The following is a 15,739-nucleotide window of genomic DNA, read 5'->3' on the forward strand; positions in this document are numbered from 1 at the left end:
CAGTTTCTCCTTAACATGTCTTAAGAAGAACACTTACTGAGTTTACTGTCATTGCATGCTCATTAAAATGTACAGATCACAGCTGAAAGGTGTAAAAGTTTATGTGTTGATGCAAGTTCAATCATCCAGGTAAGGAATTCCCAAAACGTCCAGATGAACAGAATCAACTTTTTGGGGTGTAAAGGTTTCGTTTTTGTCTCTAAAACTAAATACTTCAGATTGATTAAACACTTTTTCTTACTAGGAGTCAAGATTCCCCCTGTTATTCAGCAATGATACACTTAATTGCTGAATAACTGTGGTTGGCATAACATCCTCACCTTTTCAGAGAGCCTCCATCTTCTACCTGGTTGATTAGAAACAACTTGTACATTTACGCTGCCTAGGCGTAAGCACTATGATGGCGCAGGACTTTATCCTATGTTCTCTTGGACCGAATGAAGGCAGTTAGACAGATTTGTTTGTATAATAATTTATTTCAGATCTCTCACCGTCTAAGCTCAACGTGGTCCGTTCCTCTCGCTTCACTCCAGCCGTGTCTGTCCTTTATTACCCTGCTGAACATCTGTGGTATGATGACAGAAAATATGATGACTTCCCCCTCCCGTCTTTAATGTTACCTGTAAAGTCACATTAGCTATATCCAGAGGTGTGGACTCGAGTCACATGACTTGGACTCGAGTCAGACTCGAGTCATTAATTTTATGACTTTAGACTTGACTTGAAAAAATGTTCTAAGACTTGTGACTTGACTTGGACTTTTACACCAATGACCTGGGACTTGAATTGGACTTGAACCGGTTTACTTGAAAAGACTTGATATTTTACCCCAAATATAAAATTTAACATGCATATTATATAGAGATTGAAAATGTGACGTCATTCACGGGTAGAACCGCAAAGGATTCTGGGAACTCGTGGCAAGCGGTACTAGCGCACGCAGGCTTTCAATTGAAATCAGTCACACAGCGATAAAAAGAAACACAAAAATGTCAAGAAGCTGTTGTAACTGCAATAGCCGGTCGCATGACAGCCATGGGAAGCCGACGGGTAAAGAGATCGGTTGTTATCGGATTACCTCGTTGAAGAGAAATTGTTCGAGCCATGTTTCCGAAGTGACAAAGACGCGATGGGTGGCCTGGATTGCAGCCATTCAAAGATCAAATATAACGTCCCAGAACACTCCAGCTCACAGGTTAGTCTGCTCCAAGCATTTACACAAAGGTCAGTGTTTTTTAGTAGTTAATACGTCATTTTCATAACATAATTAGTGATATAGGTTACAAGCAAGTCTGGCGCTGAACAGAAATGGTCGCGCTATGCTCCTTTGTTTATTGTGCATAAATAGTGAATTGTCCTGACACAATATTGCGTTTCGCTTCTGTTATTATGGTACATTGACAAAAACATATACTTTTATTCACAGGATAAAACAGGTTTTTTGTATCACTAATTGTCCAGTACGATTACAGCATACAATATTATTGTCACTGCTACATTTCTGTGATGGGTACTGTTAGGTATTTTAGTACCATAGGAGCATTTACTGGATATTGTTTTATAGTGACATTATACAGGAAAACTCTGTCATTCAATAAGGCCCCTTTGTTTTAGTTATTTTTCTCTTTGACCCAAGAATTGATGTGTGAGAATCACAGGCTGGTACAAGGTTGAAATACCACAGAGATCACTCCCTCAGCTACATTAGTTTCTTAATCTTTTAGACGCCTGTTGAAGGCCAAATGGTTTGTTTCAGATTTCACTAATGAAAGAACTCTTCGTTTTGTGCCTTGAAAATATGTCGCTGAGATAATCACAATTGTAGCTGAACTGATAAACTACACAAAGGATGCTTCTTCACCCAAGGGCAGGAAGACGCTGCCTTATCTTGGTCTGTACTGGTTTAAACTGATAAATCTGCTGTCTCATGAATTTTACCCTCTATATAAACTGTTGTACTTGTGAATAAAGTTGAGTCACTTTGGGAAGACAATCTAAAGCAGTCTGTTTTCTTGTTCTCCCAAGCTGCTCCCGAGCTCGTACTAACACGCTGAATGGCATGCTTGAATATTACTTGAGAATATATTTGACTGTGTTACAGACTAAGGGACAATCTCTGCTGATAGGTGAAGGTACATTCTCTGCTGATAGACGTCCACGCCTCGAAGGAAGTCGATCCACGGATTAGGCCCTGGAAACCGTTTCCTTCAGGTACCAGAAATTATTTCCACTACTAATTAATTACCGTTGATCTCAAAGGTTCTATTAATAAACGGTTAACGAATGTGTATTTATGACGACGATTTGTGAGACTGGTAAACTTATGATACGTACGATGGTCTTTCGTTCTACACGGTGCATTTCAAGGTCCTGCACCCATCCGTCGGTAAACTGTACCTGGGCTTGTTGCAGTGACCGGAAGTTACTAAACTTCATGAGTGTGTGCACTCACTCCAAGAACCGTATGATTATAAATATGCATATAAATATGCTACGATGAGATAGCTGACTTCATCTAACTAGCAAATGTTTTCCAGGCTACGTTGGTGATTCAGTTTTTTTTAATATGTATGATATTTTTGTCATGCGATTTCAAAGCCGGTCCTACAACCGCATCCAAGAATAACATGCAGCTTATCTCAGAACTGTCGGTGAAAATTATTCTTGGAGCTAAGTTTAATTGAGCTGCATTTTAAAGAGGTGCAATTTCACAATTTGTGTATATTTTCTAAGTTCACTATTTTGTCATGTGTTGAGAAAAACACAGATTAAAAAATTACATGGTCTAATATTTACATTTAGCATAACTGCAACATGCTTTTTTTCGTTTTTTTTTTAAAGACTCGAAAGGACTTGAAATTCAAAGTTTCAGACTTGTGACTTGACTCGGACTTTTACACCAGTGACTTGAGACTCGACTCTGACTTGCCTGACATTACTTGAGACTTGACTTGAGACTTGAGGATAAAGACTTGAGACTTACTTGAGACTTGCAAAACAATGACTTGGTCCCACCTCTGGCTATATCTTTCAATCAATAAACCATTAGATTATTCAGCCAAACGCTGAAAAGAATCCATCTTATGTGCGTATTTTTCTTTTTTCCTTGCTTTGCGCTTTTATTGTATGCTGCCAGATCGGATTCTTTTTTAAGCTTTCTTCCATGCCTTCATTATGTGTCTTTAAATGCTCTGTCAGAACTAATAAAAACTTTCAACACGAGAACACAGCGGCCCAGCTCTCAACTCCTCCCGAACAGATCCAGTGAGGCGGGGAACAGGGCTGAGCCCCGGGGCTTAGTGGCGGGTTGCTGCAGAACGACGACCTCGGTTCTGGCTTGATTCCGTGAAACGCTGAGTTGAGAACAATTTTGCATGAGCGGATCGAAGGAACTCACCGAAGCGCTCAAATAACTGGTGGGTTTCTCGGAGCTGCTGAACCACGGTGCCTAGGACTTTTCATGTTGCTTGAAATTGCGCATTGACGTAAATGTATTGGGCACGTGGGGTCAATGGGTTGACCAGATCGTTCTGTCATAAGCAATGCTCACGGTTACCCGGAAAGCAGACTCGGACACGTGATGAGTGTATTAAAAGGTTTATTTACAAAGTAACATAGCACGTCTGACTAAATTAGGCTTGCGGAGTGGAACTGCTGCAGGAGAGTAACTGGAGTGGTCTGCGTGAAGAGGGAGAGTTAGAGGGAAGGAATGATATGCGGGATACTGTAAGTCATGAAAAATGTTGCCTTATTTGTATTTAGAGGCAGCACAGGAAAGGGTAGACTGCGCCCACCGATTCACCTGCTGCATGAGGCAGAACAATCTCAACCTACCCAGTCCCCTAATAACTAGTTTCTAAAACCACCTTAAAAACATTTAGAAAATCAAAAACAGGAAGAAGACAGAAAAAGTACAGAAGTACATCTACAATCCACATCCACAATAGGTTATTGTTTATGTCTCTGCCTGGTTAGGTCACTCTGACAAATATGTGACCTTAAGTTTAATGTTCACACTGAAAGCAGACCTGAGGGCGACTAGTTTAAACATACATATTCAGGCAGAACTGTCTGTTAATTAATACTTTAAAACATTCTAAAGATCAAATGTTGGACTTCCAGCCCAAACACGGGCCACCAAAAGGCATTTAAAAAGAGGAGAGCCTAATTCATCAGCAGTAGACGCTTGGAGTTGAAATCAGGGTCAATACTTCATCACTTAACGAACAGGTGAGAACTTGGATGTTACAAAGTTCAGGAAATTTAATTTTCTTTGTGTGTGTGTGTTTGTGAAAACCAACTTATGTTTAATATTCCACGTGTCTGTATTTATAATAGGTGCCTTTCCCCCCAGCAGCGAATACATCCACAACGCTAATTAATCCTTTCAGAAAAATCTTTACAATGTTCAAAGATCGCTTGACTGATGTTCATCTTTTTGGGTAATGATAAATAATGATAGAATTAATAATGAAAACACCTTGAAACAGTCTGAAGATATTTTGAGAGTTGTTGAGAGTGAGTTTTGACAACACTAACAAAGGGAAGTGTCACTGCAAATGTTTTTGGTTCATTCACTCTTTCACAAATACCTGTGAACACTCGCGTTTTCTCCGGGTCCGCTCCTTCTTTAAAGCAGTGTTACTTTTGTTGACCAATATTAGTTTTGTCAGCGGCCTTTTTTTCCTGACGAAAACAAGACGACAACTAAATAAAAAATAGAAATGACATGGTTTGGCTCCTCAATTCAACCAGTTTCAGTTTTCACCGTCATCAAGGTCTGCAAGCATTAAAAAAACATGGTTAGCTTCCTCCTGTAAGTGTCTGTAAGTGGTCGAAAAGTCCGCAAGTCTTGAAAATAGAATCAAATCAGACTTAAAGCCAAACCTTTAATTTCAAAGGACGTAACTGTCTTTTTCGTCTTTGTTTATGTGACATTATTGTTTCAGTTATCTATGTGTATTGTTGTTTGGTTACTGAAAATGCAATTATTTTGAAAGTGCAGGACAAAAAGCTGTGATGAAATTTCACACTTTCGTCAAAGAATAAAAAGGAGATAAACATGTTCTAGATCCAATCAGATTTAATTAAGTTGTGTAGAAAGGCGAGACGAGTTTCGAACCTCCCGAACATCTCCAATCATCGGTTTGCAGGCGATCTTTGCGCAGGATGCTGAAGGATCTAACTGCAGTCTCGGCTGCTGTTTAACGGTTTCAGTTCTCTTCACTGCGAAAACTCCATAAAAAGCAACAGATTTCATGTGTGAATTTTCCACACAAGATATCTGCAAACTGGGGCGGGCTGGGACCAGAGGCGGAGCCAGACATTTGAAACACCTGGGGCTTAGCCCTAAAGGGTAGTATGCATGTGGGATTTTTTTTTTTTTTTTTTTTTTTTGGGGGGGGGGGGCGGTTAGAAATGACTGAAAGATTAATAGTCTCTGTTTTCAGTTTTGTTAAAAAAAGAATGGCTTCATATAGGGAAAAATATATATCACATGCAGGACACCTTAAACTAGTTTTTTAATTAAGCAGCAAGGCAGAACAAAGTCGGGGCTGTATCAAGACACGAGGACTAAACCCCAATTCAACCAGACCCAAAACTGATCCGGAATTAAAACAGGACTACAACAGTTCAAAATCAGGACTACTGAGGACTTAACCAAGACAGAACCAGAATCAGAACTAGATGATAGTAGCACTAAAAATCATCATATACCTGCACTACACTTGTTTTTTTAATTCTACCAAAGTCCACTATTTAGATTGAGAAAAGTTTATATAATTATTTAGCCTTGTTGTGCAAACAAGCCTGCATAACTTAATAAATGTAGAATTAGAAAAATAGCAAACCTAAAAAGAAACACTAGGTACGAGATACATGAGTACCTATGATACGGTGATACTTTTGGTAAACAACCATTTGACTAACATGTGTGTCTCACCTGCTCTTGTTCCATCTCTGTTCTGTCCTCATTCTCCATCTCCCTCTCTGTTCCTCTCTCTCCCTCTTTTGTGCTGACAATCATCAAATATGATGATTGTCAGCACAAACACCTGACCGGGGTCGGGTTTTTTGTCCTAGCCTGGGACAAAAAACCCGACCGGGGTGTTCTGGTAATCCGTCCTGACAAACCATCCTACCCGTTGTTTCTGCGCAACTTTATTTTAAAACCCGATTTTAAAATAAAGTTAAGTCGCAAACCGTCCTACCTTTATGAATATGAGCTAGAAGCATACGCTGATGGGTAAAGTTAAGTGGCAAACCGTCCTAACTATTTAAATTTATGCTGGAATTGTGTGACAGCAGGAATGTGCATCAAGTACATATGGTAGGACGTTTTGCCAACGCAGGAACACATATCTGGTAACTCCGATTATGCAAAACACAGGACTGTTAATATTCCAATATTAACCCTTTCATCACACTTGGCCAAATTACTGTGACCCAAATGACTTACTAAAATCTTGTTTTTGAGATAACTACACAGATTTCGGTCATCGCGCGTAATTGGAGTGCACGCTGCGGAGACTGTTACCGGTCAACTGCCACGTGCATTCCCAAAGCCTTATAATAATTTATATTGTTCATAACTTAATGAAACTACACCAAAACACTTAAAGCTCTCTACTGCACAACAGGCGAAATCCTTCGCCTTGAGATGAACAAAGGAAGAGTAAAGCGAAGTCAGAACACTGCTGGAGACAGAGGACGGTGGGCCAACAAAACAGAATATCTTCTGGTCATTGCAGGAAATGTGGTGGGTCTGGGCAACGTGTGGAGATTTCCTTATCTCTGCTACAAGAATGGTGGAGGTGAGTTAAAAGGATCATTGCCGAGTAGCATAAAAAAGATCACATTCGATGCTACATAATCATCTTGGTTTGAATATTCTCAGGTGCCTTTCTGGTGCCATATTGTCTCTTAGCTGTGGTGTGTGGGATACCATTGTTCCTAATGGAGACTTCATTAGGTCAGTACACTCAAGAAGGATTTATCACCTGCTGGAGGAAACTGTGTCCACTGGCACAAGGTATATTTGCTCAGTTAAAATATTAAATCAGCAGGGAAAATAAGAAATTATATTTGAAGTTTTAAATGCTCATGTTGTATTAGCTCCACAGATTACAACATTTTAACCATCATTTTTATTTCCATCATAGGAATTGGATATGGAGCTTTCATAATGAAACTTTATGACTTTAGCTACATTTTAATACAAGTCTGGGCTCTCTTCTACCTCGTGTTTTCATTCAGCTCCCAGCTGCCATGGGTCAGCTGTGAGAACACCTGGAATACAGGTAAGGCAACATTCAATCAGCAAAAAAGGCATGATATTAGCAACAGTTTTAGATTTGTAAATATATAAAAGTAAGTCGCAAGAAATGACTGTAATCACAACATAATCCCCCCCGAAATAGATGTGAACACTCATAAGAAAACAGTATAAACACAAAATCAGTCTTTCCATTTTCAGCTTTGTATATTTTTATCTATCATCTTCTTTTATCTATCAGGCTATTACTGTAGTATAGCATAGTATATTACTGTAGTATAGTATATATAGTAGTATATAGCAGTATATAACAGTTTACCTCACATTAATGGTTAAATTGATTGTTTTCCTGTTCCACCTGGAGCATCTCTTCAGGGAAACTAAACTTATTATTCATACAGACATGTATTTTAGTCATAAACAAATTATATTCTTTAACTATAAATATACATCAACTGAATAAACTGAATATATATATATATATATATATATATATATATATATATATATATATATATATATATATATATATATATAGATAGATAGATAGATAGATAGATAGATAGAAATAGATATATATATGTTCAGTTTATTCAGTTTAGTTTAGTTAGTTACTGTTGTTACTCTCTTGGAACAACTGTGGCCACATCTGCTTACTACACTAATATTATTCAGTCTGCTGAAGGAAATATATGTAGTTTGTTTTCCACATTCAGACAGCTTTAACACATTCTGGTGCACTCTGTAATAAATATATGGACTTTTTTTATACCAAATTATGAATATTCATCAACAATTGCCTTCTTCCTGCAATGCAGGGACGTGTTCTGCTTGCACCTTTTCACCTACCCGACTGTCATTTTCTTTATCCAGTTTTGAGCTTACTTCAGTATTTCAAATATCTTCCATTATTAGTAAGGTAAAGTCAATGACATGTCAACTTGATCCACTGCCTTCCAATCTTGTTAAACTTTCCTTCCCCTCTCTTGGCCCACTTATTACTAATGTTGTACACTCCGTCCTTATCTCTGGTTCTGTTCCAGCACTTTTAAAAACTGAAATACTTACTCCAGTGCTGAAAAAATGGTTCAGACACAAACAATTTAAAAATTTAGAATCTGCCTTTCCTTTCCAAAATTATTGAACAGTTGGTTTATTGGTTCATAAACGCCTTACTGGAAATAATTTAAATGAAGAGTTTCAATCTGGTTTATGTTAATTTCCAGTGTAGAAACAGCTCTTGTGAAAGTTACAAATGATCTTTTACCTGTAGGTGATTCCAGACTCATCACTATTCTCATTCTCCTTGATCTTAATGCAGCTTTCGATACAATCTCCCATCATATCCTACTCTATAGATCAGCCTCTATTGGCATCAACAATATGGCACTTGCTTGGTTTCCCTGATACCTCTCCAGTTGTTCACAGTTTGTGCAACTGCATACACAGATCACAATCCAGTTGATTAATTCAGTTTATCTCTGCCTTTCTGCAATAATTTCATTTAATTTCACTGTTATGCAGATGACACCCACCTCTATTTGTATTCCAAACCCACTGCCACTCCCCCACCCACATCTGTTTTTGAATGTTTGTTTGAAATTAATGGTAATAAATCTGAATGTTTTCTTATTGTTACAACATCTACTCTGTCTAAACCTAACAGTTTTTCATTATCTACCGATAATTCCCTTTGCATACCTTCCTGAGTCTGGATTTCATCATTGATAGTACTATCTCCTCCACAGCACCAGTGTTGGGAAGGTTACTTTTGAAATGTATTCCACTACAGATTACAGAATACATGCCCCAAAATGTATTTTGTAACGTATTCCGTTATGTTACTCAATGAGAGTAACGTATTCTGAATACTTTGGATTCAATATCACTATATCAATATCACCCAGTCGGCCTACCTTCATCTTCGCAATATTAACTGCTTTCATTTCTCACTTACTCAAACAATACTGCCATACTTGTCAATGCTCTTGTCATATCTCGGCTTGATTACTGTAAATCTCTTCTCTGTGGTTAGAATTCTAGAATTTTTTTATGCTTTAGTTTTGGGGTTTTAGTTGTGTATTTTATTCCCATTTAGTGGTGTGTGTGTGTGTGTTTTTAAATTTCTGTACTAATGTAAGGTGACCTTGAGGCTTTTGAAAGGTGCCTATAAATAAAATGTATTACTATTATTGTTGTTATAAGTTACTTATCTCACCCCAATCCAGCTAACTGTCTTGGTCTTTACTCATCTAACGGGACTGCAAATCTAACCAACGCCACCTCTGCTGCAGTCGAGTTCTGGGAGTGAGTTCAATTCACTTATAATTTAAAGAGCTCTCATGAGTAAAATTTGAATTCTGATGCAATCGCTGCAAGTTTCTGTATAAATCCACTAATTACTTTAATTGAACATAACAAATTATAAATGAATTAAAAACATGATTTTTGTTTTTCCTAATTTTCCCTCTCTGAGGCGTCGGATGCTGGGTATGTCTGCAGGTATCGAGGAAATGGGCGGTGTGAGGTGGGAGCTGGCTCTTTGTTTACTGGGCAGCTGGGTGTTCTGTTACTTCAGCATTTGGAAAGGTGTCAGATCTTCTGGAAAGGTCACTGGAAGTATTTTGATAACTTTAAGCTGAACTCTTTTTTTGTATCACAAGATTTTAAATAAACTTATTTTTTTTCTTTTCAGGTAGCCTATTTCACAGCCCCATTTCCCTATGTGATACTCCTAATACTGCTCATTAGAGGGCTCACTTTACCAGGAGCATGGGAAGGAATTTACTTCTACCTGTATCCAGATGTGAACCAGCTGGCTAACCTTGAGGTATATTGCTTACTTAATTTCATGTACACCATCGTGGTTGCCAGCATGACAAACTTGAATAAATACCATTAATTTAAAAATACTGATTTCTACTGTTTTCTTTTTTTGGACTCTGCTGTAGGACCTTTAATTGAGCTAACCAACATATAAATATTCCCATAAAAACCAATTTCAAATAGAATACAGCCTTTTCTGGTACATGCATCTGATATATATATTTTTCTGTTACAGGTCTGGATTGAGGCAAGCTCTCAAATATTCTTCTCCTACAGCCTGACGATGGGGACTCTAAATGTTCTGGGCAGCTACAATGATTACAACAATAACTGTTATAAGTAGGTACAAGTTACATGAATTGTCACCTTTATTGGATTTAAAAATAGGTTTAACTATTATATATCCAATTATATGAAAAAATACAGACTTTATGATTGCTTTACTTTGCCCCCCAGAGACTGCTTTTGGCTGTGTCTGCTGAACAGCGGAACCAGTTTTGTTGCTGGGTTTGTCGTCTTCTCTGTACTGGGATTCATGGCAGAGAAACAGGGTGTAACTGTGGATGCTGTGGCTGAGTCAGGTATAACTTCTTGTGCATATAAAGATTCAGAGTGAAGTCAGGGTTTTAGGCTCTTTCAGCTCTGTTGATGTATTTTGAAGCAAAAGAGTTCTGAAAGCAAGTATTAATTCGAACAAGGTTTTGTATTAATGTTTTATGGTGAGTATAGACTTCGTTCTTGTTTAACTGTGATTCACAGGTCCAGGTCTGGCCTTCATTGCTTACCCTCAGGCTACAGCGATGATGCCTTTGCCACAGTTCTGGACCGTCTGCTTTTTCCTGATGCTCATTCTGCTCAGTGTCGACACACATGTAGGAATGTTGTACTGACTGTTTATTAACTAACAACTGTTCAGTTGAATATAAACCTGAAAACAGTCACTCATAATCCTGTCTCCAGTTTGTGACAGTAGAGAGTGTCATCACCTCCATCAGTGACTTGTTTCCGACATTGTTTCGTGCTCCAGTGAGGCATGAGATCTTTGTCTTTATCTTCTGTTCAGCCTTCTTTCTCATCCATCTGACCATGGTCACCGAGGTAAAAAATAACCAAATAAATGCTTAAAATGCTGGTTGTTTTTCTAAGCTTTGTTAATTATTAAAACACTTTCTCATTCTCCGCCAGGGAGGAATTTACATATTCCAGCTTATTGATTACTACGGTTGCACCAGAGCTTGTCAGGATTGTATGGCTGTTTGTCAGTGTGTGGCTATAGCCTGGATTTTTGGTGAGTATTTGACTACATATAGAAGACATTACCGTAATGAGCAGATGGTCACAGATGGTCAAATGCTGAGTGAGTAGCCAAGTAGAAAAATAGACGTAAAACCCAAATGCAGCACATAATTTATTTGATTTTCAGACAAAATGAGTAAAAGCCACACTGAGCAAAGTAGGATGACATTTTTACTCAGTGTCTTTCTTACTGTTGAATTATAAATACTGAGCTTAACTGAGACGTGTGGCTCCTGTAGAGGTTGCTCTAGGCTTTTTTGTGACCTTCCATGAGTCACCAGTGTGCTCCTGGGGTACTTTTGGTAGGCTGTCCACTCCTGGGAAGGTCCACCACTCTTTCAAGTTTTCTCCATTTCTAAAATTGTCTGCCCCCATGGTTGACTGGAAACCCAAAGCTTTTAAAATGGTGTTAACTGCTTTCCATAAATGGCGCAAAATAAGAAAAGGGTTTATACCATATTTTTACATGAACCTCTGAACTTCCAACAGGTGCTGATCGTTTTTCCAACATTATTCAGGACATGGCAGGACAGAAACCATCTGCCTTCTTTAATCTGTGCTGGAGATACATCATTCCTCTGCTGACACTTGTGAGTCCAAAACATTGATAACGGATGGATAGGTGGTGATACATTTTAACAAGTTGATCACAATTTATGTTTGTTACAGTTTCGAAATTTAACTGCATCAAAGTGAGATGGCAATTATTCACTAGTCTAATCCTCATTACTGATTTTAACGTTGCCATCATCTCTTTCAGTAATTATTGTAATTATGGGATATAACCATGTAAGAACTATGTATCTAAATTTTATTTTGTGATTCACCCAACCTTTCCAGTCTTCCTTCATCTTGTACCTCGTTGATTATCAACACCTCAAGATTAACAACTCGTACGTTTACCCAGACTGGGCGTACACACTAGGATGGGCCATGACTCTGTCGTCTGTTCTCATGGTACCACTGTTTGCAGCTGTACAGATGTATTTAACACCAGGCACCTTCAGACAGGTCAGTGCTCAGTGAAGATACTCCTGCTATTTTGCCACACACTGTTAACACCGACCTTTTTCTTCTTCGTTTAGTAGAATCAATACATAACATTTAAAAGAATAAAGCCAGCCAGCTATGGTAATTCACAGGTGTGACACTGCGTGGCTTAGTTCAAAGGCAAGTTCAACAAAACTTGTTAACCCATTAATATTGTTTAATTTTACAAAGCTGACAAATAGGCTCGTCTTTCAGTGATGGTCTTTTGTCCTATTTTTCATGGCTTGAGAATTAGAAAAATGTAAATATTTATCTTCATTATTTCATGTTATGATGGTTCGACCCTCCTCTATCACAAATTAGCACAGGTATGCACTGGGAGTTTATAAAACTGCAATATTTTGTAGAGGTAAAGATGCAGGCTTGATCTTAAAAAAGCATGGCTCTGAAAATCTGGTAACTTTTAGTTGTATGTACAGCTGTACACTATGATTATATGCTAGCAGTTTATTATAGACTTTTAGACAGTTAACTTTATTACTGTTGAATTGAATTGAATTCAGTTTTATTTATATAGTGCCAAATCACAACAACAGTCGCCTCAAGGTGCTTTATATTGTAAGGTAGACCGTACAATAATTCATACAGAGAAAAAACCCAACAATCATATGACCCCCTATGAGCAAGCACTGTGGCGACAGTGGGAAGGAAAAACTCCCTTTTAACAGGAAGAAACCTCTGGCAGAACCAGGCTCAGGGAGGGGCGGAGCCATCTGCTGCAACTGGTTCGGGTGAGAGAAGGAAGACAGGATGAAAGACATGCTGTGGAAGAGAGCCAGAAACTCATGACTCACACCTTACATAATCAATCACATAAACCTACCGCAGTCATGGCTGAATGGCTTAATATATAATCACAGCCAAGTTTTCAATGTATTAACTAATCAGTCGTCCTTTTCTGTGTTCCAGCGTTTGCCCATCCTTTGTCGTCCTGCTGAGGAGACAGTGAAGCAGACAGAAAATGAGGGAATGAAACTAAGTCGCGACAACTGTAAAGCTGAAGCCCTTTGCGGGGACCGTGTTTCCAGTTCACTTAAAACTTAAGGTTAAAAACCTTTTCAGCTCTCATGACTTTGTAGTAATCAGCAATGATTTATTAATAAATTCACAATTAAATGAAAACAAACTTTAATGGTTGTTCATTTTGGACATGTCTCAAGTCTTTTGTTTTAGCACACTGTCTATACAAAGAACCAGTTACATACTCATGTTGTTAGCATTTTATAAACTTTGTAAATTAGAAAATTACATTTAAAAGACAGTAAAAATATTGACGATAAGCAAACAGGGTTTCAGTATTGTCTGAAATAACAGCAAATGTTGATGATACCAAAAGTGTAATTAAAGTGAACTAATTAGATTTTCGACAGCAGAGTTAAAGTAGCCTTTGAGCCTCCCATTCGCCAAAGATTTACATGGGAGGCATTTAGATATCTACAGATGTCAGCTAACTAAATGGTTTTAGTTAATTAAAATAACATTGAATGAGTGCACACACAGTTGATTATATTATTAAATGGATGTTTTCAATATACTCTGCACTGTATACTGTAAATATATATGAGAATCATAGTTTTTCACATCTTTATGCAGAGTTTTTTTTTAGTTCTCACTGAGGTTCTGTTGTATGTGATACTGTTAGACAAAGTATTTAGTCAGCAGGTCAGCGGTCAAAGTGCTTATCAAACAATGCAGCAGCTATGCCCGTTACTGCCTGGTGTGAGTCTGATCGTGTCACACATCCCCCAGTGTGATTTGATTGGTAAATGAATGAGCTTGCATAGCCAGCCCCTTATTGTACCAGGTGAAGTCTTTGACATCAAGATGAACAGTGGAAGAAGAACAAGGAATCAAAACAAAAGACAGAGGATGGCGGACCAGCAGAAACATATTTAATTTTTGCACAAAATGTTTGTTCTGTTGATGGGAAACAGCTTATTTTTGTACCACGTGTCTCTTTTTCACTAAAGGTGCCGTATGATCTGTTACAGTTACTATAGTTTTGTATTTTCTAATTATTATAATTTTTTATTCTTATTTTGTCTTTATTTTTAATTCGGTTTAATTTCAGTTAGTTTCCAGAGTTTTCTTGTTTAGTTTCTTGATTAAAACTGTTTATTTTTAGTTTATTTTTAGTCGTTTCAGCGATAGTTTTCATCTTTTTAATTATAAACGTGAAGGAGGGTATATGTCAGAGGCGAGATTTAGAAAAACAAAACAACAAACAGTACAGCTACAATAAAAACACAGATTGTTAAAGCAGTTGACTCACAGTCTTGTAGACATCCAGAGTCTCAATAAACCACCGATCCCTCAGGCAAATTGTATTTTTAACCAAACTAACAGAAAAATAAGGATATTTGGCAATATTATATTGTTTTGTTATTTTTATTTTAGTTAACTAAAATGTTGTTTTCACGTTTCACAGTTTCAGTTTAGTTGGCCAGTACACCAAGAAGGATTAGTTACACAATACAAGAAACTGTGTCAACTTTAAAGGTTAGTCTTACGTGACTGAAATGGAACCAAAGCTGATCATTACAATTTGGAGAAAAGATTGAAGGACCTAAACTTTGAAGTGAGGTGTTATGATAACTACAAGCTGGAGGCAGTCCTAGATGTTCTCAAATTGTCAGTAAGAGCCAAATATGGCTCACCCAGCTACTGTTCCCAAAAATCTTTAACCAACCTCCACAGACAAAGTAAGCATTTATTTTGATAATCAGGCATGCAAATCATTAAACTTCATGACTTCAGCTATAGTATAATCCAAGTCTGGGCTCTCGTCTACCTGCTGTTCTCATTCAGCTCTCAGCTGCTCTGGGCCAGCTCTGAGAACACGTGAAACATGGGTAAAATTAGATAATGGAGTTTAATTTGGGGAATAATACTGTTTCATATTAACTTCTTTCTAGGTACCTTCACCCGTTGCCTTCACAAATAACACTGTTTATTCCCCAAACCATCTGTCTGGGGCTCAGATTTACCATCATTCCTCAGCAAATTAGCAAAAACTACTGTAACACACAGAGACTCTAGGTCTGACCAGCCATTGCAGCCGTTGGCAAAAGATGACAACCAATACAATTCTAAAAGATAATTTATTAGTACAATGACCAAAAATATGAAGGGACAAAACAGTCCAGTGTCCCAAGTCAGCTTCATTTTACATGTCAACCACTTAAACAGGGATCAGTGGTTGTCCTCCAAGACCCACCACCCTGTAAGTAGAAGGCCAGTAATCACTCCGGCTTCAGCAACCCAAACTTGCCTTTAGGCTTTGCTATATAG

General features: G+C 37.9%; 1 protein-coding gene across 2 annotated transcripts; it reads left to right on the forward strand.

Moving 5' to 3' along the window:
- Positions 1-1,028: 1,028 nt before the first annotated feature.
- LOC146687195 (sodium- and chloride-dependent GABA transporter 3-like) lies at positions 1,029-13,942 on the forward strand. Of its 2 annotated transcripts, XM_085439814.1 has the most exons (16): positions 1,029-1,195; positions 2,102-2,211; positions 6,642-6,815; positions 6,899-7,033; positions 7,164-7,301; positions 9,505-9,583; positions 9,753-9,885; positions 9,972-10,106; positions 10,338-10,441; positions 10,559-10,683; positions 10,862-10,974; positions 11,063-11,200; positions 11,288-11,390; positions 11,888-11,988; positions 12,239-12,409; positions 13,358-13,942. In XM_085439814.1, the coding sequence occupies exons 3-16, from the start codon at positions 6,662-6,664 to the stop codon at positions 13,490-13,492; spliced, it is 1,764 nt and encodes a 587-aa protein (XP_085295940.1). In that variant the 5' UTR covers positions 1,029-1,195; positions 2,102-2,211; positions 6,642-6,661; the 3' UTR covers positions 13,493-13,942. The 2 variants fall into 2 exon arrangements, with proteins under 2 accessions (XP_085295940.1, XP_085295939.1); XM_085439813.1 differs by lacking the exon at positions 1,029-1,195 and having other exon boundaries at positions 1,524-2,211.
- The last annotated feature ends 1,797 nt before the right edge of the window (positions 13,943-15,739 follow it).

Source organism: Copadichromis virginalis, linkage group LG18 (assembly GCF_057382275.1).
Source record: "Copadichromis virginalis isolate Kocher_CV1m ecotype Utaka linkage group LG18, C_Virginalis_male_GT1.1, whole genome shotgun sequence".
Taxonomy (NCBI): domain Eukaryota; kingdom Metazoa; phylum Chordata; class Actinopteri; order Cichliformes; family Cichlidae; genus Copadichromis; species Copadichromis virginalis.

Bases quoted from the DNA above. Each gene is read 5' to 3' on its own strand.
- LOC146687195 (XM_085439814.1), top strand. From the start codon at position 6,662: ATGAACAAAGGAAGAGTAAAGCGAAGTCAGAACACTGCTGGAGACAGA. The intron at 10,975-11,062 runs GTAGGAATGTTG...TCCTGTCTCCAG, and splicing joins TGCTCAGTGTCGACACACAT to TTTGTGACAGTAGAGAGTGT. The intron at 12,410-13,357 runs GTCAGTGCTCAG...TCTGTGTTCCAG, and splicing joins CACCAGGCACCTTCAGACAG to CGTTTGCCCATCCTTTGTCG.